The 23,040-nt window shown below is 41.6% G+C and overlaps 1 protein-coding gene and 1 long non-coding RNA gene across 2 annotated transcripts in view; one reads left to right on the forward strand and one right to left on the reverse strand.

The window, feature by feature from the left end:
* LOC146512599 (uncharacterized) overlaps positions 1–23,040 on the reverse strand; it is a 64,083-nt gene that overhangs the window by 33,220 nt on the left and 7,823 nt on the right. The gene's annotated exons all lie outside the window — the stretch shown is intronic.
* LOC146512600 (zinc finger protein 503-like) lies at positions 392–3,146 on the forward strand. Its single transcript, XM_085170771.1, has 2 exons — positions 392–1,071; positions 1,557–3,146. The coding sequence occupies exons 1-2, from the start codon at positions 817–819 to the stop codon at positions 2,994–2,996; spliced, it is 1,695 nt and encodes a 564-aa protein (XP_085026897.1). The 5' UTR covers positions 392–816; the 3' UTR covers positions 2,997–3,146.

Consider the following 23,040-nt stretch of genomic DNA (forward strand, 5'->3'; position numbering starts at 1 on the left):
GGAGAAAGTTGCCGAACATGGCGATAGATGTCGCACACTGTAGGCAGGGGATGTGACCTTACAAGTCCCTCGCTTTATTACTTTTTATTGTTTTGAGTAACTGGGTCCAAAGACCGTCTCCTCTATTAACTGCAGTCTAGTTATGCAAAGAAGATGCAGATTTTAAAGCAGATTTTAGCCGCAGGTGATAGTTTGTCCACTCCTACTCTTCTCTTTAGGGGAAATAAATGTCGGCTGTACAAACGTTTCAAAACAAATCGTTTCATAATCTTTGTCATCTTTATTCCCTGCCCCCCCCCCCCAAAAAAAATAATAATAAATAAATAAAAAACCCACACAGGATGCAGGTGCAGCGCATGCGTCAAAGTGCCAATTACGCAAAAGGCGCGTGTAAAGTCTGGAAATTAAAAGCGCTCGGAGTGGGGGAAATATGAAACAGACACCCGTGTGAGCAGGAAACGTCACATTACCTCGACCCTCTGATCACATCGGCATCTCTTTTTGATTGGGGGGCAGCAATCCGCGGACTGATTCAGATGCTGCTAGTGAGGAGGCGGAGTGATCCCTCCTGCCCGCAACCCACGTAAACCGTGCCTGCTCTCGGACCCACAGCCACAGTGTTAGAGCGACGCCGGAGATGAAGCAACGAGGCTGAGAAGCGCACGGATTCTGCTCACAAACTCCGCGTCTCTTCCGAGGATTTAACAGTGATTTTCTTTTATTTCTGGCAGCGGCTCCAACCGTCAGACGTTTTGAGTGCTGGCTTTCTTAACCCTACCCATGGCATTTTTCAACCATTTATAGGAGAATTGGGTCATGATCACATCGCCCACGGTCTCTGTCCTGAGAAATAGCACAAATCTAGCGTGGGAGAGCGGCTCCTCGGGGGAGAAGGGAGCAGTGAAGATAAGCCAACTATCCGTCTACAACTCCGTCTCTCCCGCAGACCCTACTCGACAAGCCAGTCGTCTTCCCATAAAGGTTTTGAAAATGCTTACGGCACGGGCAGGACACATTTTACACCCGGAGTACCTACAGCCGTTACCGTCCACTCCTATCAGTCCCATCGAGGTAAGCGCTACAGCGGTTAAAATAAAACACGTTATTTTTATTCGCTTATTCTCAAACTACTGCGTGTTCACTCCGAAATTGCAGGACACCAGAGCTCCCACCCCGACACGAGTGGACAAACTGTGGTCAAGATTTTTATTTAGGCTATGTGTTGAAATACAGTAGAATAAACCGTACTCTCGATGTTCTACTCACTTCAGACTTTAACGACCTTTTTATGCAAACTGATGCCAATATTTTAAACGTCATTCCGTCGTGTTGTACAATCTTATCTTCCACCTAATGTAGATCAGCTACGTGTGTGCGCCTTCCTCCTTTACATACCTATTATGCTGAGTTGTTTTGAGTTTCATCCCGAGATAACTTTATGCGCAGTGCGTAAAATGCGCGAAACGGTCATATGTTACTATTTATTGCAAAATATTACATGTACGTGTGAGTGTTTTCGTGAATTTTTTAACGTTGTGTTTGTTTCGAATTCTCAGCTGGATGCCAAGAAGAGTCCGCTGGCCCTCCTGGCCCAAACGTGCTCTCAGATCGGCAAACCGGATCCGCCGTCCTCCTCCAAGCTGTCCTCTGTAACCTCCAATGGATCTAGCGACAAGGAGGCCAAATCCGGCCCGCTGAAGATGAGCGACATCGGAGCCGACGACAAATCGAGCTTCAAACCTTACTCAAAATCATCAGAGAAGAAGGACTCGAGCAGCAGCCTCAGTGGAGATAAAACCAGTTTCCGAGTGCCTAGCGCCACCTGCCAGCCGTTCACCCCCAGGACAGGCAGCCCCGGCTCCTGCACCTCCGTTTCTCCTCTGCCATCTGAAGGCAAAGCGGGGGACAAGGAGGAAAAGAAGGAGTCTGATAGCAATAAAAGCACTACGACGGAGAGCAACGGCAGCCACGGGATAAGTGGGATTACCTCTGACGGCAACCAGCAACAAGAAAACACATCTGGATCCAAGGCTGTTACATCAGACTCCATATCTGTAACTTCGTCATCATCATCCGTCCTCGGCTCCGGGCTGGTGGCCCCTGTCTCCCCCTATAAACCCGGTCATACAGTTTTTCCTTTACCGCCTGCTGGTATTTCCTATCCTGGAAGTTTAGCCGGTGCATATGCGGGTTATCCGCAGCCGTTTCTCCCTCCTGGAATGACCCTTGACCCCACCAAATCCAGCAGCCAGCTTTTAAGCGCACAGTTTGCTGCTGCCAGCTCGCTGGGATGCAGCAAAGCGGGAACGAGCCCCTTGGCTGGAGCATCCCCACCGTCTCTAATGTCTGCTAGTCTGTGTCGAGACCCCTACTGCCTGAGTTACCACTGCACGAGCCATTTGTCCGGCGCATCCAGCGCTAACTGCGCACATGACTCTGCGGCAGCTGCGGCAGCTGCCTCGGCGCTCAAGTCTGGATACCCGCTCATGTACCCGACGCACCCGTTACACGGCGTGCATTCCACGACCCCTTCTTTCAGCGGACATCCCTTATATCCTTACGGGTTTATGCTGCCCAACGACCCCCTGCCCCACGTGTGCAACTGGGTGTCGGCGAACGGACCTTGCGATAAACGCTTTTCATCCTCCGAGGAGCTCCTCAGCCACTTGCGGACTCACACGGCGTTTGCCGGCACGGAGAAGTTGATATCTGGGTACCCGGGGTCGTCTTCTCTTGCTAACGCTGCTGCTGCTGCTGCTATGGCTTGTCACATGCACATGCCTCCAAACGGAAGCCCGAGCAGCCCGAGCGCGCTGGCCCTCAGGGGCCCTCACCACCCCCTCGGACTCAGCAGTCGCTACCACCCGTATTCAAAGAGCCCCCTGCCCACTCCCGGGGCCCCGGTGCCCGTGCCCGCGGCTACCGGACCATATTACTCCCCGTACGCCTTGTATGGACAAAGACTGACGACAGCATCGGCCTTAGGATATCAGTAGTGACAGAGAATTACACATTTATAAAGGAGATTTAGGCCCAATGAGTTTTATATTGTACTTAATGCAGGGATTGGATCCAGGTGGGGATCAGTGTATTTATTTGCGATAGCTTCAAGCGTGACTAAAATAAAAAATAATTATAATATAAAATTTCAAAAGCCTCAATGTGCATTATTTTTACACAGGAGAAAAGCGTCTTTGCAAGTTAAATACAGTTAGGAACCTTTTTCTTTCTTTCTTTAGAGTAATGTGGAGTTTATTGTTTATTTGATTTATTGTGGACTGGTGGGCTTTTGTAAAGCAAAAAGTTATTTTAAAATGTGCCTTACTCAGAGGGATTAGGGGGCTGCCAGAGCTGAGTGCGTGACGGAGTGATGGACGTGGAAAATCAATCAGAGCAGTTTCTTACAGAACTGGCATCGATTTATTTTATTTATTTATTTTTTGGTGGGAGATAAATGTTTCATGAGGGCGTTTGATTTACCTGAAGAGTATAAGACAGCTGTTTAGTGGGTTGTTTTTTTTTTACATTTATTTATTTTATTTTAAGGCTCCCTTTTTATTTTTAAGTATAGGACAGGGTTAAATCAGGTCAACAGTTTTAATTTACAATAAGAGGATTTTTTTTCCCTCCGGTAACATCTTGTTTGTTTTTGCTGTGTTAGTTTGACTATATATATAATTAATTATTTAACTTCCCCAACTTTATTTTATTCCTAAAGTTGGGGAAGATGTATAATATCCGACTGACATTTATGGCAGAATTTTGAATATACTCCCTTTTATTCACAACTGTGTTTTTGCTTCTGGTCTCACCATGAGGCTCATAATGGGGTTTTTAAAAGGGCCCAAGGATAGAGAAGCAATAGCTGCAAAACCTTTGAAGTTACAGAGGCTTCTGTGAGCATCTGCTGTTTTTATTTTATTAAGTTTTAGTAACAAGAAGCAAGAAAAAAAAAGAACAAGAAAAAAACACCACTTGGTGCTGCAGCTACAGTACGTGTGTGTGTGTGCGCGCGCGCGCAAACGTGTGCTCAGATACAAAATCTTTTGGGCTCATCAAAACATGCTGAATCTTCTCAATCATGCGGTCATGGATTATTGTTTCATTAACGAAGATAAATGAGCTCCTGATACCAGCGAGGCGCTCGCTAAACAAAGATTTACGATGACACCAGATGTGGGACGTTTCCACAGCTTTTGTGATTGCTGTAATGAAGCCATGAAGCAGAGAGCATGAAATAAAGTGAGGCCTAACTATTTAATCAGCCCCCTTAAAACAAATCAACTAAATCAAGCCAGCAGTGTCATTATCCATCCTCAGTAAATCAGGCTGTTCTCCAGCAATAAAATCACCATCATTAATGGTCAGATGTCATATTCATCAAATCCAGCAATCCTTCATGTAGATGAGGCCTAAACATAGCTCAGTGATAGATGGTAATAAAGCTGCTAACCTATATTTCAGCACCGCGACCAGTCAGCCACGGAGTCGGCGTAGATCATATGTGATGCATCTTTTTTCATTTACAAACAGCACATTAATATGATGTGAACAAATTGGGTCACGATCTCTGAACTTATTGCTCGAAGGCTGATTGATGTTTGACTCTGCTGAAGAAATTCACACATCTTCACAAGCAGATAAACCCGCTAATAAATGATTCAGTTTCAGTTCAATTTTATTAGCAGTGGTTAATGAGCTGGTTTAAATTTAAGGATGGGCCTAAAAGCCTGTGCGTGTGACTAGATTAAATGTAGACGTGCTTATTTGCTTTGCGTTGTTAAGTTGTTTTTCCTAACTAAAAAAAAAAATAGGTGGCTTAGTGGTGTAGTGGTTAGCCCTCTCCCCTCACAGTATGAAGGCCCTAGGTTTGAATCCACTGGCCAGCTGGGAAGTGTGCCTGTTGTTGTCCCTCCTGATATTCGTGCTTCCTCCCACAGACATGTTTCTCAGTTTAACTGATGATTCTAAATCGGCTGTAGGTGTGAATGGTTGTCTCTATGCTTGCAACCTGTCAAGGGTGCACCACACCTTTCATCCAGTGATAGCTGGAACAGGATCCAGCCCTTGACCCGCCACCCTGAACTGTACAAATGGATGGACTTTCAAATAATCCTGAACCAATGAAGTGAACAGCATTTTGTTGCTATCAGAAATGATATTCTAATTTCCCGTCTTTAGTTTTGAATTCAAATTAAAGGACAAAAAAGAAAGAAAAAACTTACATTAATATGTCGTCAACCCAAACAGCAAAACCCTGGAGGTGTGTGAATGGTCCGCAGTGCTAACTCACTAACAATACTGTAGATTTTCTTTCTGTTTTAAGAGGAAGAAACAAGCTAATATCTAAAGTAGCGATTCCTTTTAAGCTATCTGCATTATGAGTGTTGTAGCACGATCTCCAGCCTTTGTGGTCTCATTCAGCATCAGTGTTTCTGTCAGCGTTTTGAATCCCTTATCCTGTATTTTCTCTGGACACAGATTATTGATAGGCTATATTAGTGTTTATTACATTAACCGTGTTAGTGGGCTTCACATAACAGTTGCAAATTAAGTAAGCCCGATCAAAACTGATATTTTCCTTTTTCAGCAGAAATGAAGAAGCAAACATTTGATCCTATTTGAAAGAGTGCTTATTAATAAAAGGTACGAAACAAATAGCTAATCTTCCATATTTAAAAACATTTTTTTTAAAAGCATGTCAGTCACATGGAGAAGTACACTCCTGCATTCAACAAACCTTCAAAATCCATAAAATTAGAATCAGGGGTTCCAGGTCTGTGCCAATGGTAATAACGTCTTTTGGGAGTGACAGGCAGAACCTGCCTTATTTAAACCTCAGACATGTGGTGTTCTTGCTATTGAAGTGTGTGGTGTCATCATGCCAAAGTCTAAAGAGGTTGCTTCAGAAGTCTGAGTCTGGGAAAGGATTTAAAAGGATCTTCAAATTATTTGCAATAAATCACTGAATTGCCAAAGACAAATTCATCCCAAAAACAGACTCTTTGCAAAAAAACAAAAAAAAACAAAACACAAAAAGTCTCCAAGAACTTCCTAATCTGCTGAGTTTGCAGGTATCTCTCACAGCTGTTGGTGTCTGCGATCAGAAACAGAAAGCACAAATCTGACCTGCATGGAAGGCGCACCAGGAGAACAAGGAACGTTAGAGCAAGACTACAATTTGACAGCGAACAATTAAGCAAAGATCAGGCTTTTTGGAGGAGTGTGCTCCAGACAAATGCATTAAAGATGGAATTCTGTGGCTGCAGTAACAGCAAAGACATTTGGCACAGATCGAAGACAGCCTCTCAGGAGAAGAACCTAATACCACCTGCAAAGCATGTTATGATTCAGGGTTGTTTCACTGCCTTGAGGTGCAGGCGGCTTGCAGTCACCGATTCAACTAAAACAAGTGTTTAAGATCACGTGGGGCCAATCAGTCCTGAAGCTGAACTGAAAACTGACTGTTCAGCAGGGTAATGATTCTTAACAAATCCCCAAAGAACATGAGGAACGACATGCAAGAAAAAAAAATTGCAACTAGGAATCTTGCCATTTTGCAAGGAAGAGTGAGCAAAAGATTTACCCGACAGATGCCAAAGACTGGAAGACAAGTATGCAAAATTTATACAAGTAGTTATTTCTGGTAAATGGCAAAATGATTACTTCTGATGCCAAGATGTAGCTGCTTTTTTTAACATTATCTCTATTTAGATATCTTCTGTCCAAAATTTAAAAAATTCCTAGTTGCAAAATGAGCAGGCTGTGGGTCATCAACCAGTTGGCATGTTGTTGTTTCAATCCCTGGCTCCATCAGTCTGTATTTTTAAGTATCCTCAGGCAAGACAGCGAACCCTAAGATGTGCCTGATGCACCCACTGAACTGTGAGTATTTGTGTGAATACGGTTTGAAAATCACTATAAGTACCAGTCCGGCTATTATATAAACTCAGTGATGGAATCGGCTAATTTTGTGGTTGTGCTGAAAATTTCCATTGGATGTACTTATTTCTTTTCACATAACTTTCTATCTCACCATGATGAAGTCTACCCATCTGTTTCCATGTGACAGATGATGTCTTTTCCACACGTCTGAAAGAAAAATGCAGCCAGGAGACTCTGGCTTAGTGACTCCGTGCTGAATCACGGGGAAGGGCCCACCTGTTCTGCTTTGAACCACACCAAAATCAAGAGCCACAGCCTATCACCTAAGGAGGAACAGGCCGGCGCAGTACACCCTGGGAGACACGCATGCCAACATTGAAAAAATGGTCACCTCAGCACAGCTGCGCGCCATGTGTTGCACTTTCCGTGGCAAGTTCTCGTTGAAGGCAGTGGACGCCATCGCTGCTACGCCGAGCTGACGTTCCCTCACAAAACGCCCACAGTCATGTATGAAAATGTCTTTTTTTCCAAATCAGCTCACGCAGATACATAAATCAACCAGCCCTCAAACACGTGTTGCCGTCACATAATGAATTTAACACCCTTTCGTCAGCAATATTAATGATCCAATCAAGGGATTTCCCCATCGCTACATAAACATTTACTGCTTTGAATAAACCTTCCTCGGTGCTCTGGAAAAGCAAGCAGGACTCCGTTTACAGGCACGAAAGGAAAAACCAATGACCTTTTGCGTGTTCACCCAGCTGAGAAGTGTGTCTTCCATCTTTCAGAGAAACACGGTGGTTTATTTTTGCAGGAGAAAGGCTTTTGCCTCTCCAAACAAGCCCCATATTTATCATCACTCCATCATTTCCTGCCTTTGACAAGCAAAGTAAACGGTAGAAGCACAAAGTTAAAGCTGAGTCTTTGTGAGCCTTTGACCTTTGGAGCTTGTCTTCTATTATTAACCCTCGAGCAACATCACAAAATAAAGGAAATGAGTTGGTACGCTGAGATTATCTTAATGTGGAAGGCTTGGCATGTGTGTGTTCTATACTCACTCACACACACACACAAAAAAAAAAAAAAAAAAAATGCGTGCCTTTTTGAGCTAGAAGCCAGCCAATGGGAAAGGGAGAAAAGGGGAATTTTCCCTTGAAGAGTCTGTCAACACACAAAGCAAAGGAAAGAGCAACAGTGAGTTAAACAGTGGGCTCTTGTCTTTCAGCACTCAACATGCTCTATAATTTACACACCACTGACAGGGGCCATTTTGAAGTCTGTCATAGACGGCAAACTTTTTGTCTCCAAACGTCTTGCTCACAGCGAGTCGACTTCTGCCGGGGTCCGGGTGATTAATCACTTATGGCCTTATTGTGTGGAGGTGGCTAATTAACTGCAGGCTGACTGAAGAGACACGCTATAAAAACCCGCCTCTGATAACCCCAACTTTTCCCCTCCTCTTTCGTCTTGGCATGTGGAAGCTCTTACTGACAAATTTGCAAGAACCAGACTAACATTGAGTAAGATGAATGGCCTCTGCGCACAGTAAACAGCCTTTAATTTAACCATGTTTAAATGTATGACACACTGGCATTGTGCTTCCTCGCTGTTCGTGCTCTTTGGTTGGGAAACGCAGCCAAAGTTCCCCTGCTGTTGGTTTAAAATTAGGCTCGGCGTATTCACGGAGGGAGTTTCTGGGTGCTCGGCCTGGCAAACATGTGTTCGTTGTCTCTTTTGGTTTTCGGCCTTCTCTTCAAAGTGACGTTCTGAGACAAAAACAATCAGTTTCTTCTTCTTTTTCTTTCCTAAACACATTAATCGGGAAGATCTGCCATTAATTTTTATTTATTTTTTAACTTATTTGGCGAGCAAACAGAGGAAGACAACAAAGAAAGCATTAAGTTTTGCATTAGCAATAAACTGAAGCTGTTCCTTAAGGTCAGCAGCTCGTATCAGACACGTGGCCGGCCAAAAATTGTGCAGCCATGCCTTCCACTCCATCTCCCCCCTTCCACATTATTAGGTTTGTTAACATACTGTATTGCACTGTTTGCAGTCATGTCGACAGGCTAACTTAATCAAGTTACTATTGAACTTGTGCGCCTTGCCCAGCATGACAGTTTTAGTGCCAGAATTATTGCCGTGACCTATGAGAGGAAATTAGCAGCGGACACAACACGGAGACTTTTCTTCCTGGTGGAAAAAAATAAATCTATCCTATATATTTACAAGAACAGTGACAATGATAGAAAGTAGGGAGCAAAAATGTTTGCTCGATAACGCCGCAAATGAAAAATGCCGCGTGGACCCAAAGTGGTGCAAAATGCATAATGCCAGCTGGCAGACCATTACAGGTGATGGACATTTCACTTACCTAAGTCAAATATAACAGACTGCTGTTCATTAATATACAGGCAGGCCTGCAGAATCGAGTCTGCCATCTGGTTAAATCGACAGAGTAATCTACAGCTCGTAATTAGGGCTGAGGAGCAGAGTTTCTCTTTAATCTTTTTTCGGCTTTCAACAAAATTTCCATCTGCACCATGTGGCACATCATTTTTCTTTAAGACAAATCGGTTGTTTTCGTATGATCCAAAATTAGATCAGCAGAAAACAATCAATCTTGTAAAGGGCCTGGGAAAAGAATTGTGATTTTGGATACTGTTTTCCCTCCTCCTGTCTTTAGCATCTCAATTCTCACTTTCCCTGCATGACTGACTTTGCAGCCATCAGCATCCCTCCCATGATGCTCTCTGTTCAGTGCCGTCACATGGCATATAATGGGGACCCGGGCTAACGATGAATATGAAATTGTGCCTTAATATAGTGATCTCTCCTCAGCCGCTTTCCCTGTGGCGTTCCACAACAGATGGTGACCTGTAAGAGTCTGTGACACCAGAACTAAAATCCACACTGAGGTAAGAAAGAATACTTCGTGTCACCCTGTCTGCAAATTAGTGAGATGACACAACTGTCAGGTGCCAGCCTCCCGTGGCAGTCGTCTCCCCCATTACAGGAGCAGCGATGCTTTCCCTGCACGACAAAAGGGAAATGGGTGAATGTTGTTTTTTTTTTATAGGAGACCTGTCTGTCAGCTGGCTCTCGGGTCATAACAAATCACCAGCACTCAGCTGAGGCTGAACATTCAGGACGTCAGGAAGAAGACGAATGACCTGCAGGCCTTTGAAGTGCTCTGGCAGTTCAGATGGCTCAGCGGCGCTGACAGAGAAATATACACAACAGAGCAACCAATAATGAGAACATTAAACATTCCAGCCACCTGACAGGCTGACAAAAACAGCCTGGCCCCACATCAATCATTCACTGAGTCATAACCTTGACAATTAGTCCCCTCTGATACCTCCCGTAACCCCTGGGCCCCGCACTGCAGTGTGACTCCACTTAAAGAAGAGAAAACCAAAGGGCTTAATCTAATTTCTTAATTCTGATTGATAAAGACGTAGCAGCGACAGAGACCGCAATATATCGGTTCAGCACATGATGGATTCGGAATCGTTTGGCAGGCTCTTTGCAAAGTAACGATTCTCCAAAGATGGATGTGAAAATAGAAAAATGCACATACTGTAGTTCAATTACTTCTGCTGGCTGCCTCTGAAAATGTTTCGGCTAAGACCACAGAAATGTATCCAGCACATGTTTACGGCCCTGCCTGCGCAAATATGTGTTTTAATGACACCCCGCAGGCATTTGGAAGCTATATAAATAGTTGCAGGGGAGCCAACACTTATATTTCAATATAACTCGAGCCATAAGATCACTAACACGAGCAGTTCTTTAATGCGTGCCTAACGAGGTTACATATCCTACATCTGCATTAGTGTAAACATGTGCTAAATGTCAAGCCTGCTTTTAAGAAGCTCCATAAATTTTGCTCCCTAAAAGACTTAATATCATTAATGTTCTCTGAAAAAAGATGAGGTTCAGCCCATTTTTTACAACAGAGCTCAGTGTTAAGACTCCAGTCTTTGCTCTGAATCCAAAGCAGTTGACCCTTTGAAAATAGCGAGGGGGCCATGTTGTCATCACTCCATTCACTCTAACTCTGCAGTTGCCATATGACAAATGAGCCATGCGACATGACATTTCCCTTTTGCCTTCACACCTGTAGAGTTAAAGCAAAGCGTCTGACAGAGGAATTGATGGCAGCACCTCAAAACTACTGTATCTCCTTTTCATTTGGCGAAATGGAAAGAACCGGGCCAGTGGCTGTTTACAAAAACTACCTGAGACGGAGCTGCACAGCTCCAAGCCCCGAGGATGATAAATGGCTCTGCTAACCCTGTGGGACTGCAGACCCAAATGAGGACAGAGCTAATTGCCGTGCGAAATACTTTGGCATGAATGGAAAGAAAATGCAGGCGAGCCACAGCCAAAAAAGGGCCCAGTTGCTGCTGTGAACTCGGAGCTGGCTTTTGCTTACAAGAGTTCACTTGGTGTCCATAAATCATGGACTGCTTACAGCTGAAACTGCCCTTAGTCATCAACATGCAATAGACTGAGTGACAGATTCCATCCTGACTACATTAGCCGCCGGTTCAAACGAGGCTCCTTTTTTAAAATCTCCTACCATCTTGAACCTCGCAGGAAATGAAAACCAGATGGGTAAGGATTGCTGTGTATAACATAAAGCTGAGCCTGTATGAGAGAAAAAGACACAAGAGTCTAAAGAAGAAAAAAAAAGTGTATACATTGTTGAAGGAAATGACAGGGGTCAATTTGAGGTATCCTGGGTTTTTGATATCCTTCAAGTACAGCTTTAGATATGGCTTTACCCTGAGGCTGTGATCTGCATCACATTACTCATTTTCAGCTGACAGGAGAATTGAAATGTGGTTTCAGTCTGTGTTACACCCACACAGGTGAACACAAGTGCAGACTCCACAGTCAGGCTGAGTGATTTGAATTATAAATCCCTGTCTTAGGTTTGCTCAAAGATTCAAAAAGTTATCCTCACAAGAAAAAAATGTTTTTTATTGCGCCAGGACCGCAATCTGTTTGGGCATAATAGCAGTAAAAAGACAATAATGAGATATTTAAATAAAAGAAAAATATCTGGCACATGTGAGAGGAGAAATCAGGATGAAGTAGATGAATAGGTGCGAGCATTAAAAGGAAGATTATTTTTGCGATGCTATAAAAACGTTGTCTTTCTTTTTTTTTAAATCCGTGGATATGCAGCAGTAGTGTAACCGCAAACTTGACAATTTTATTGAAATCAGTTTTGTTTTCTTAGCAGGTTTGATGGGTTGAAGTACTGACTTAAAGTCTTTCATCAAGAGAAATTAAAGGATAAAGCCGGCGAAATTCTATATTTTTGTTATTGTCTACAAATCCCAAAGAAAAGACCAACACTAACAATGACTCGCTCGGTCTCATTCTCAGACACTCACCACCGAGGAGAAAGGTTCCCACTGAAGATGTAAATATTTAACAACAGGACAGGAAAACATACTTTTATTTTTAAAAAGGCTAAATTATTTCGTAAAACAGCAGGTCGGTGTGGTTTGTAGCAAATTTTATTCAAAGATGAGTGCATAGAGCATTACTGGATTTCATTTTTAGTCAAAGTTTTCAGTTTGTTCACTTCAGTATTTTAGTATTTTGACAGTGGAATCAGGTATGTGGGGATGATCCACAACTAAGAGTTGATTTTTTTGAATATTTACTTGCAATTGCTTATCAGTGGATACACTAGAATAAAAGGGTAATTCAAGTTTTCACAGAATCAAGAAATAATTATACTGTAAGTAATTTTATGTAGTGTGCCTCTTTATGATAAAGAAGATACAGTGTTTTCCTATTTAATAGTGTTAGATGGGCAAATTGTGTTGTGTTGTGAAGCTACATACTATCTAAAGTTATTCAAAGTATAATAATTTCTTTTTAATTATTATTTCGTTCTTTCCTGTAAAAAGCTGAATCCACCAGTAACGATTTGTAGGTAAATATAATTAGATCACAATTTCAGCTAAAATACAGGGACCGTATAATAAAGTGCTACCAAAATGCAATAGATCATTTAATAAATTAAAAATAAATGAATAAAAATTGATGGTTATGAAACCAAAGCGTGTATTCAAAAATCACCAGCAGATAAAAGCTTCCACTTATTCACTTGATCAGTGCCAATGTTAGGATTCAGCTCATTTGAGCTAAATAGTAAATTGATTTTGGTAATCTGATACATATGGAACCAAAACTATCTCACTACATACGCCCACTTGCTTCATAGCGTTCTAAGATATTAGCGAGGCTAGGTTGTTTAGGTTACCTTTAATCTGGGAAGTCTTCTGGGTCAAGACTTTCTTTTTTTGTCTATGTTTATGAATGTAGAGATACATTTTAAAAGCATAAAAACCTCAGTCGTCATCAGTGGATAGCTGGTGGTTTTGAGGTTGCATTTTGCCAATGACTGCAATTTAAATGGAACCTAAGCTTGGTCAAGCATGACTGGAAAATATCATTCAGACCACAAATTGAAACCACAGACATTCAAGCATGAAACATCTCTCATTCTATATCGGTTTAAAAAGACAAGGATCTCATAGTTTTGTAGACAGTCTTAAGAGTCTTAACCCCCAAGAGTGTTTGATGTGTCATCATCAGAACCTTTAATTTTGTATTACAGGCCTGACAATCCATTAACCCATCCATCCATCCATCTTCGGCACCAAGAGGGGACAGCAGTCGAAGCAGACGCACCCACACCTTTCCCCCCAACAATCTCCTTCTTTCAGCTCTTCCAGGAGGACAACAAGATGCTGTCTCCAGTGAGTCCTGCTCCACCTCCAGGTCTCCTCCTGCTAGAACATGTCTGGAGCACCTAACCTAGAAGAGCCTGTCAGAAGCCTCAAAGAAACCTCAACTGCTTCCTTTCAATGCGGAGGGGAAACAGCCTTATTCCGAGCTTCTCACGCCATCTCTGAGGAAGGCTTTTTGTAGGTCCAGAGCTATCCAGAGCTAATAAGTCAAACAAACCAGTATTACACATCATTCTTACTCGATAATAAAACACTGAAATGTCTATATAATGATGATATTTTTACCACAGTGGTCAAAGCTTCACCCTTTAATTCATTACCAAGAATGCAACCAACATCTTTCACATAACCGCATTTATTTATGATGTGTTTTGTTGGGTCGAACTCGGCACTCTGGAAATTCTTCCAATAAATACTTAATTTATGAGAGGTAGCTCTCGCAGCTCTAAATATTTGGTGTTAAATGTTTGCTTATGTGCTTAAGTACCAGCATCATTAGACCTCTAAAGCGTTCCATTTGTTGATCTCTAATGTAAAGGCCATGATGCACAAGCTCAGATGGTTAAGTAAACATCAAAGAAACACTACAAAGGCAGAAAGCTGAAGTAGAGAAACGGATGGATGCTAAGACAAATTCCTATACATTTAATCCGGGAATCTTAACTTTACAATCAGTTGTAGTTTCTTTATTGTTGTTTTCTTGCCACCCTGAAGCAAAGCTATGAAATACTCCCCCCTGCCCTTCACGTTAGAACATTATTTGTGTTTTTTACTTCATGAGAAAAGCTGCTTGTGACTCATTTTAATTCAACTGCATGAACCAGAGGCACAATCTGGTTTTCATGTTCTCTGGCTGAAAACACCTGCCCTGTTCTCACAGCTAATATATTAAGTAGTAAGTGCCTGAGCAGATGTTGTGAGGTCAGCAGGGAGCCCGGGGCCTATAGAGCACGCAATATTTATTGGACTGGATCAGAAGGCAATGACATGGGCCGTCTTCCCTCTTGACAAATCACATTTTGCATACAGGTTGAAGCCAGAGCCTGTTTCCTTCCTAGAAACACCTTTTCCAATTTGTCAGACTTCTTAGAGAGGCCCGATTGGGTCTTTCTACTTTTAAATGCGTGCTGCCAATCACAGAGAACGCCTTTTGGAAAATATTCGTAAAACAGTCAAACTTTCTTACTGGAAACCGTAACACGCCCGAATCTTTTATTTGTGTTTGCTTTGCAATCATCCACGGAGATCAAAGGCCGTGCTTAGGGCCTCGGTGTCAGCGCGAGACATCAATGACATCTCCCATTCACACCGCATCTTCTCCTCACATCTCGCATGCACTCAGTCGTCACATCCCACAACAAAGAGAGACGCCCCGAGTTACCATCCATCAAACCAAGCCTTTTATGGCCCATCAAAAGACAATGAACTGCCAGAGTGAAAGGAGTGTTTGCAACATGAAGTGACAGCGAATACTCCAGACACAGATTAAACAGTGGGAGAAATGAGAGAACTACATAATGTTTGGGTAATTTGTGAGAATTAGACGCTATGATTCATCTTTATGAAGGAAACTAAGCTCAGATATAAGCTCAGCGCAGCTCCGCGCTCTGATAGTTCAGGCATCTCAATTTACTTTGGTTTTGAAGTATAGGCTTCTTACGGTTACAGACTGGAGCAGTTTGTTTTCAAACATTGCCACACATCTCACGCCTTGGTCGTGAGGTATGAGCTACATGTTAAGATATAAAACAGACCTTCAAGGCTTATTTTCCCTCAAAGGGATCCCATTTATTCCATCTACTGTCAAAGCACGGAAGGTTTGAGAATTAAGGGAGCTACTGGCAACACAGTACATCATTGTGTACAATAAAAGACTTGCAACGTAAACCATCAGCAGCCCTTTGTGTGTTATCTCCCATGGATTATTCCTCTCAAGTCAACCATCAAGCATTGTGGGTATGGCAGCCTATGCGGGGTGCAGCATGCACCATAGAGTTTGCTAAAGTGTTCAACAGAGGTTGAGTGAAACGGGACACTGGCATGATTATACTGTATCCTGTCTGTTGCTGATTTATTGTGACAGCAGTAACTCCCTGCAGAACCATGTCGTCAGGTGCTACGACTGGTGCTGTGTCAGATACTTGATAGGCTTCGGGCTTTCAGTAAAGACCTTGTGAGAAAGTCTCCAGAGACGCTGCTGAGAACACACAAAATCTTCGTTTCTAAATATACAAGCGCATATCCACTAATGGTGAACGGAAACAGACGCTCACGTTTGGCCTGCAAAGAAACAGCTGCAGTGTTTTCAGGAAAACAATCTCAGTAAAATGTGGAAAAGTCACAGACCGAGAAATGATACTACTGTATATTACAACACTTAATATCTCCATTACTGCTGTGCAAGAGTCTACAGCCACCCTCTCATTTCTGTATACTTTGCTAGGAAAGAGGGAAAATGCTGCAGTTATTTACTAAAACATAAACATGGAAATACAGTATATAAAGCAAAAACAGAGCAGGTCAAATTCCGATTACAGTACGCATCCATAATCTGGACCCCGATCAATTAAATTTACAACAGTCACCCCAAGGTGCTTTATATTGTAAGGAATATTATAGAGGAAAACCCTGACAATCAGACAAACATGTATGAGCAATTATTTGGCGACAGTGGGAAGGAAGAACTCCCTATTAACAGGAAAAGACATCCAGGCTCTGGGAGAAACTGCCGCCTGCTGTGGCTGGTTGGGAAATATGAAGAAAGAGAAGAGGAAGCAGGAAATGAAAAGAGGGAAGTGGAGAAATATTACATCATGGGAATACCTCCAGCAGCCTATAGCTGCATAGCAAACGGAGGGTTCAGGTTCACCTAATACAGCCCTAACTATGAGCCAGCAGCCTAACTTGCAACCATCACTGTCATTGTGTACGACACGAAATGTCTGTCTGCTATGGAAAGCAAAGTACCCTAACTCTTCCTACTAACATTAAGTAAAAATGCTCAAAAGCTAATGCATACTATGGGGTCAAGTGAGGCCAGGGTGACTCTGGGTCTTGTCTTCCTGTTTAAATCTTAGAAATCTTATCAACTCCCAGAAGTGCAGCTGGTGGATTGACGGTGCACGAGCTTGGAGAGAGAGATTACGTTCCACAGCAATCGTCTCTCTGTGTTATTCACTGGAACTTCTTAATCATTGCTGACCGCTCCATTGTCCCACATCACATGATGTCATTCATATCCCTTTAAGCTATTTCAGGGACGCCAGAGCACCTTTTTTTCCCCTTTTCTTTTCTATTTTTTTATATACGTTGTTCCTATGTTTCAGTAACACTCTACCCTCTGCTGTGAAAATGACACTAAAATGTTTTAATTAGACGCTCTGCAGCAAATTATTCATGATAAATCTCAGTCTGTGATCCCCTTGAGGAATAATTGAAAATATACTTAATTAATGCTTTCATTATAAGCTTCCCTGAATATTGTGTGATTGTTGCTTTTCTTCTGTCGCTTACAACACGATTTAGTTCAATATGTGTTCGTCTGAGGGGGGGAAGGGACTTAGAAACAGTTTATAGCGGTATCACCTGACCGCAGCACTTTGAGCATGAAGACAGGCATTATTCAGAATAAATGGATTATCAGGGAAACCAGCATAAATGACTCAATAAAACTGTTAAGCAGCCAGCCAGCAGTGGCCAATGTGATTAATCGCAGGCGTTCCAAGATTGGATTTATTTTGTCTTTTATTTCTCCTTTAATGACTAGCTGCGAACACCACTCTTAATACATCGCCCATGTTTCTAGATTACCGGTGACTAATGAGGATTCAAAATGGCTGTTATCTACATTAATGTCTTTTTATTTGAAAAGTCAATACTGCCCGCGTGTGTGAGGAATATTATTAAGCGAGGGCGACTTGCAGTGATCTGTCTAAGCCTCCCAATTAGAAGGGTTTCGGGAAGCATTAAGGTACGCTGGCATTTATATGAATACACAGGTGCGTCATTACATTTATAATTTTCTACCGCTCTAAGACTTTGCTTCTCCAATTATAGCTATATTTACTATGCCTCCACATACGTCTGAATTATTAAAAGGCTCCAAGAATACGTTGTCACCCACTCTCCCCGCAGAGGATCAATGTCCTGCATTCGAGGGATAAATGAAGCTATATTTTACATGTTGCTGTTTTCAAAGCACATAGAGACACAGTTTATTCTCTTGGCGGAGGGCTCTTTGAAACCCTTGTGTTTAAGCAGGAGGCATTGTTCAATTTAATGAAAGAGTCCAGAGCAGTTATGACCCCGGTGATTCATATATTCATAAACGAAATCAATCCTACATCAGCTAAACGCAGAAACAGAAATCTTCTGCAGCCTTAAATCTTAGCATTTTGTAATATGCAATAAACTGAGTTTAAACTGGAGCGTGTCATTGATGTGCACAATAAGACAGATGAAGTTTATTACAGAGCTAAAAACAGGTATGAAGGAAAAACACTGACTGCAATAACGGGCTTTGAAGAGAATGTAAAATGCAGGCCCAAGGCGGTGCTTTGTCAGACTGGACTGTTGTGGCACCAGACTGTTGTTCTTTCTATCTATGATTTAGCACAGCTGAGCCTGACTAGATGGCACCCAGGAGAGAGCTTGATTTTCATGTTTGCCAATCTCCCTTTATACCTGCCCGTGGTGACCATAAATACAGTTTTGTGCCTCCCGGAGAAATGCTTAAAGAAGCACTTTGTCCAAGTCCTGTATGGACCCGCGTGGTAATATTCTTGATTGATGACAGCAGCAAAGTTTAGAGGACGCTCCGGAGAGTTTTCCAATCTCATTTGTTTGGGAGTTTTACATTTTGAACATAAGTCCCGCTTGGCTGTATTTATGTGGTTCTGAGGCCTCTGCTTTCAGCCTTTTGTTTCCACAGTTCATTAATGAGGGGCAGAAACACTAGTGGCCAAAGTCATCTCATTCTGGGGCACTTTGTGGGGGCACATGGAGACTTGGTCACCCCTAAACAGAACACTAATCTCCAGAAACCCATTTATATGCCTGGCCGACCCCTAATAGATAAAAATAGCTTGTGGTCTATTCAGAGCCGCTGGTCTTTACTCAGATTTTTTAATGACTTCCATTCCTTCGTATCGTATTTCGGGTGAATATTGTCAAAAATCTATTTAGTAACATGACTCGTATGATAAGAAATGTCAAAAAGAGGGAAAGCTTTTGTGTTTGAAAAGTTAACCAGGAATTATTTGATGCATTTAAATCATATGAAGTCACTAAACTAGCTTTTATAAAAATCATCCAGTGTTTGTGTCCTCGTATCAGCTGAAAGCTTCCAGATGCTGTTTTTGTGAATATTTTTAATTGATGCATGTTTACTTTTGCACAGTCTCTGGAACAACACTGCTATGTCACATTATCATCAGGACAGTCTTATCGTCATATTCTACACCTGCGTCGACGCCCAATCAGTGCTCTATAGTGCCGCTGCTGGTCAAAAAGCAGACAGAGAACAGCTATAACTAATACAAAGTGTAATTCTCCTGATTGAAACACTAATATCGAGTTTTTGTCATATATTCTTTCCTCAGAGTGACAGCTGTTTAATGCAGGCGTATTTTGATAACACAGTGTGCCTCAACCATCTCGTCCTGACAAACTGGAAGGGCTTTGTACAAAATTAAAGTACATGAAACTACACATAGGGAAGTGATGCTTTAGCTTTTTCCTGCAGATGATATGTCAGAGTATGATAGAGAGAAGCTACTACACCCAGCAGCTCTAAACTGTCATAAATAATCACTGAGTGAGTGTTGGCTTTGGTTGATAAAGTTTTATACAAGCATCGTGACATTATACACTGTAAAAAAGCAGCTATATGTGTTATCTGCTTACTTTTCCCAACTGTATTTGTGATACATGCTCAAATAAAGGATAAATAATATGTTCTAACAGTTGCCGGATGACGAGTTGTTGGAAATTAATATACTGAAATCTAATGCCAGAATAAAAACAACAAACAAAAGTGTCACTGGCTGAAAGAAAGTTATTCTTTTTTTTAGATGCTGATGTTTCCACGTCTCAGAAACAAATAACAAACTTTCTGGGTGTTAGCCTAGGGGTTTAATTGCCCTATAATTAGGCGTGGGCTGCATTATAAAGTGTAACCAAATCCTAAATCCAAATCCTGACTGAGTTTATTAGAGAAAGGAAAAATGATGATTAACAGTCCCCTTAGTGTGTTTGATGCTCAGAAGGTTAGGGCTGAGGTATCAACTTTCACATGCCAACAAATCAGGAAAAATAGGTCTTGGGAATGCAAAGTAGAATTAGGATAAACTCACCCAACACTCATTATTTTCTTTTAGCTGATGTTTGAACAATATATTAAAAAAAAATCACAGTGTTATTAGTTTTTCATGTTTTCAGATCCACTGAGCTAAGAAAAAAAAGATCCCCGCCAGTGATGCCTGCGTGGACCCCAAGTGTAACCATCTTAAGACTCCGAGCAGAAAATGGGACAGGAGACAATTTAAACAAAACAAAAAAGGGGGGAAGAAATGGTTGCAAACAATTTTTTCTGGATTCGGCAAACACTTGCAATTAGTTCTTGCAATCACAAGGTCACTACATAGGTCGCTTCTCACCAGGCAACTGGTGCAGTGACCTGTCCAGCCTGTTTTCAAACGATCGCAAACCCACTCAGAGAGACTGCAATCGCTCTCAGACAGATTGGCAAAGGATTGCAAATGATTGTTGTCTAATTTATAAATGCAGACAAAATGCCAACAATCTGAGACCATTTGCACCAATTAGAGCAACTAATCTATGATGCATTTCTCTGAGGACCCCTCAATAGGGAACTCCACTCAGCTGTTTGCCAGCTAGTTGTATTCTGTTCATTTTACTATATAAAATTTGTGATTTTGCAGAATTTCTGAATTTCAGTTTTAAATCTATGAGATTCTGGCTGGACTCTGAATGTAATAAGTTAATGTGACTTTCCTTTTAATGTGAATATCTGTGTATGTAAACGGCAATAATCAGTTAATTGCCAGTTTGACCTCTCATAGGAGACGGATGCCGTCTTATCATCATCTTATCGCCATTTTGACGCATCAGTCACTTTGCAGAGGGTCACAGACCTGGTCAATGTCTTGAAAGCATCCATTTCAAAGGCAACAAGAAGAAATCACCGTTCTCCATAGTGTGACTGTAAAAATGCAAACAGGACAGCAGTTTTGTGGGAGGTTAAATCTATAATACTCATATAATAAGCAGTAGATTACTAAATATGATCAGCCTAAATCAGAAAACACACCCTGACCAGTCTGATCAACCCAAAAACTGCTGCTGGGATTTTTGCAAGACATAGTAAAGCAATCAAGCAGGGAAGTCAGTAGCACTTTATAATATTAAGGTAATAGTAAGTGTTTAATTCACCATTTATATGTCACTGCTCCTACTTATTATGTCAGTTATAAATACAGACATGTTTATCCATCTTTTACTTTTACACCAGGTACAGCCATCACTGCTGTACATGGTGTAACTATGTGCATCTATCACTGCTACTATAACACTGATCATAATGATCATAATCATATATCTATATTTATAACTGACATACTAAAGAGGAGTAATTCTATATAAATGATGAATTAAGCATTACCTTAATAGTGTGACATTAATATGAAGTGCTACCAGGAAGTCAGATAGATATTGAAAGGTAATCTGCCCAAATACCAACTTATGCAAAGCTTCTGTGGAAAGCTCACTAAGCATAAACAAACAAAAAATCAGTTTAGGGGGATTTTACAGTATCAAATTTTCCTTTATAATCTGTTCTTCATACCACAACTTCTTTTTTAGAGCCACGCTAGTTTAGAAAAACTATGTTAACATTTATGTAATAATTATTCACAGTGTCGAATAAGCTCCAGTTTAAAATAAGGGGAAACAGATTTGGGACTGTGTTAAGCTCGTTCGGCAGGTCTGTTTGAGAACCCACTGACCTTAAGCTAATTCCAAAAAAGTAAAAACCATTTCTAAGCCCTGTTATTTCCATGACTAATAAAACCATTGACACAGTCCGAGAACTGCCCAGACGCCTGTTGTGTGATCCGGTCTAGAAATGCTCTGAGCAAAATGGAAAAAAGAAAAGAAACTGAATTCAATTCAATTCAATTCAATTTTATTTATATAGCGTCAAATCACAACAAAAGTCGCCTCAAGGCGCTTCATAGATACAGAGATACAGAGAAAAACCCAACAATCATATGACCCCCTATGAGCAAGCACTTTGAATCCCTCTGAATAACTGAACCACATGGTTACACAGATAAATACACTGCAATGTAGCATTTAGAGTCACATTACAGCTTTCCCAGTCAATAACAAGATGATTGGTTGGCAGTGGCAGGTCTAGTTAGCGGTACAATGTCGCGCTTGACATTTATCATAGCTCCAGGGTCGTGAACTTGAAGCCAAACAGCAGCTGAATCATTAGATGTGAACGGCTGCAGCTTTGCCATCTCTGAGGCACTGACATAAGTGTTTTCATGCTGAAATGTGACTAACTTCCGCTAAGCTAAACGTGTCTTTGTTCAAACTGGGACATTATGCGCCAAGAGGGACATATACTTCAGGATTGGTCCAACAATGGCTGCTTTAACAAGCAGATTATTTGCTGCATTAGATATTAATACCGATTATTGTTACAGAGGGATGTCATCCTGTGATTCAGTTCACGTGTTTTGTCTGGAAAGGCGAAAAAACCCCTCCCATCATCTCCACTCACAAAAATAATGCAGAAATAGTCATCGTAGTATACCACAGAGAAATAATGGCAGAAAAACTGATCAATACACAGCAACACAAAACAAATGTGGCACTGGCCTCTGCAGGAGGTCATTTACCCCTGCATGGAAACGTCGTAGTTATTTTTCGTGACTCAACGTATGAAAACATTTCCAATACAGATAAAATTAAACAAGCAAGAGGGCTTAGCCATTAGATAAATTAATTCAGCGCAGATTCTGTAGCTCAATAAAACAAACCAAATAGCTCCATTTCTACTCTTAAGCTCAAAGCAAATAGGATGCTCAATAAAAACACTGTACTGGCCCTCTTGGCTAAAGAAATCAATAGCTAGAGGACAAAGAACCTATAGCTATCACTTAATTCTCTTATCAGTGTGATTTAAGGGACACGGATGATGTTAAATAACTGTAAATCCTTATCTTTGACTTTGTGGGTGGTTTATGGCAGTTTCAACAGCAGTTCAGAGACAGAATGTCCATACCTTCTGCCGCATAGACGATTTATAGCTTTATTACTCTTTGTCTAAAAGAGCAGAGAA

Source organism: Neolamprologus multifasciatus, chromosome 8 (assembly GCF_963576455.1).
Source record: "Neolamprologus multifasciatus chromosome 8, fNeoMul1.2, whole genome shotgun sequence".
NCBI classification, from domain to species: domain Eukaryota; kingdom Metazoa; phylum Chordata; class Actinopteri; order Cichliformes; family Cichlidae; genus Neolamprologus; species Neolamprologus multifasciatus.

What these genes read in the sequence shown, in the direction of transcription:
- LOC146512600 (XM_085170771.1), top strand. Translation starts at nt 817, where the DNA reads ATGATCACATCGCCCACGGTCTCTGTCCTGAGAAATAGCACAAATCTA. An exon ending in CTCCTATCAGTCCCATCGAG is followed by an intron (nt 1,072 to 1,556) that starts GTAAGCGCTACA and finishes TCGAATTCTCAG; the next exon opens with CTGGATGCCAAGAAGAGTCC.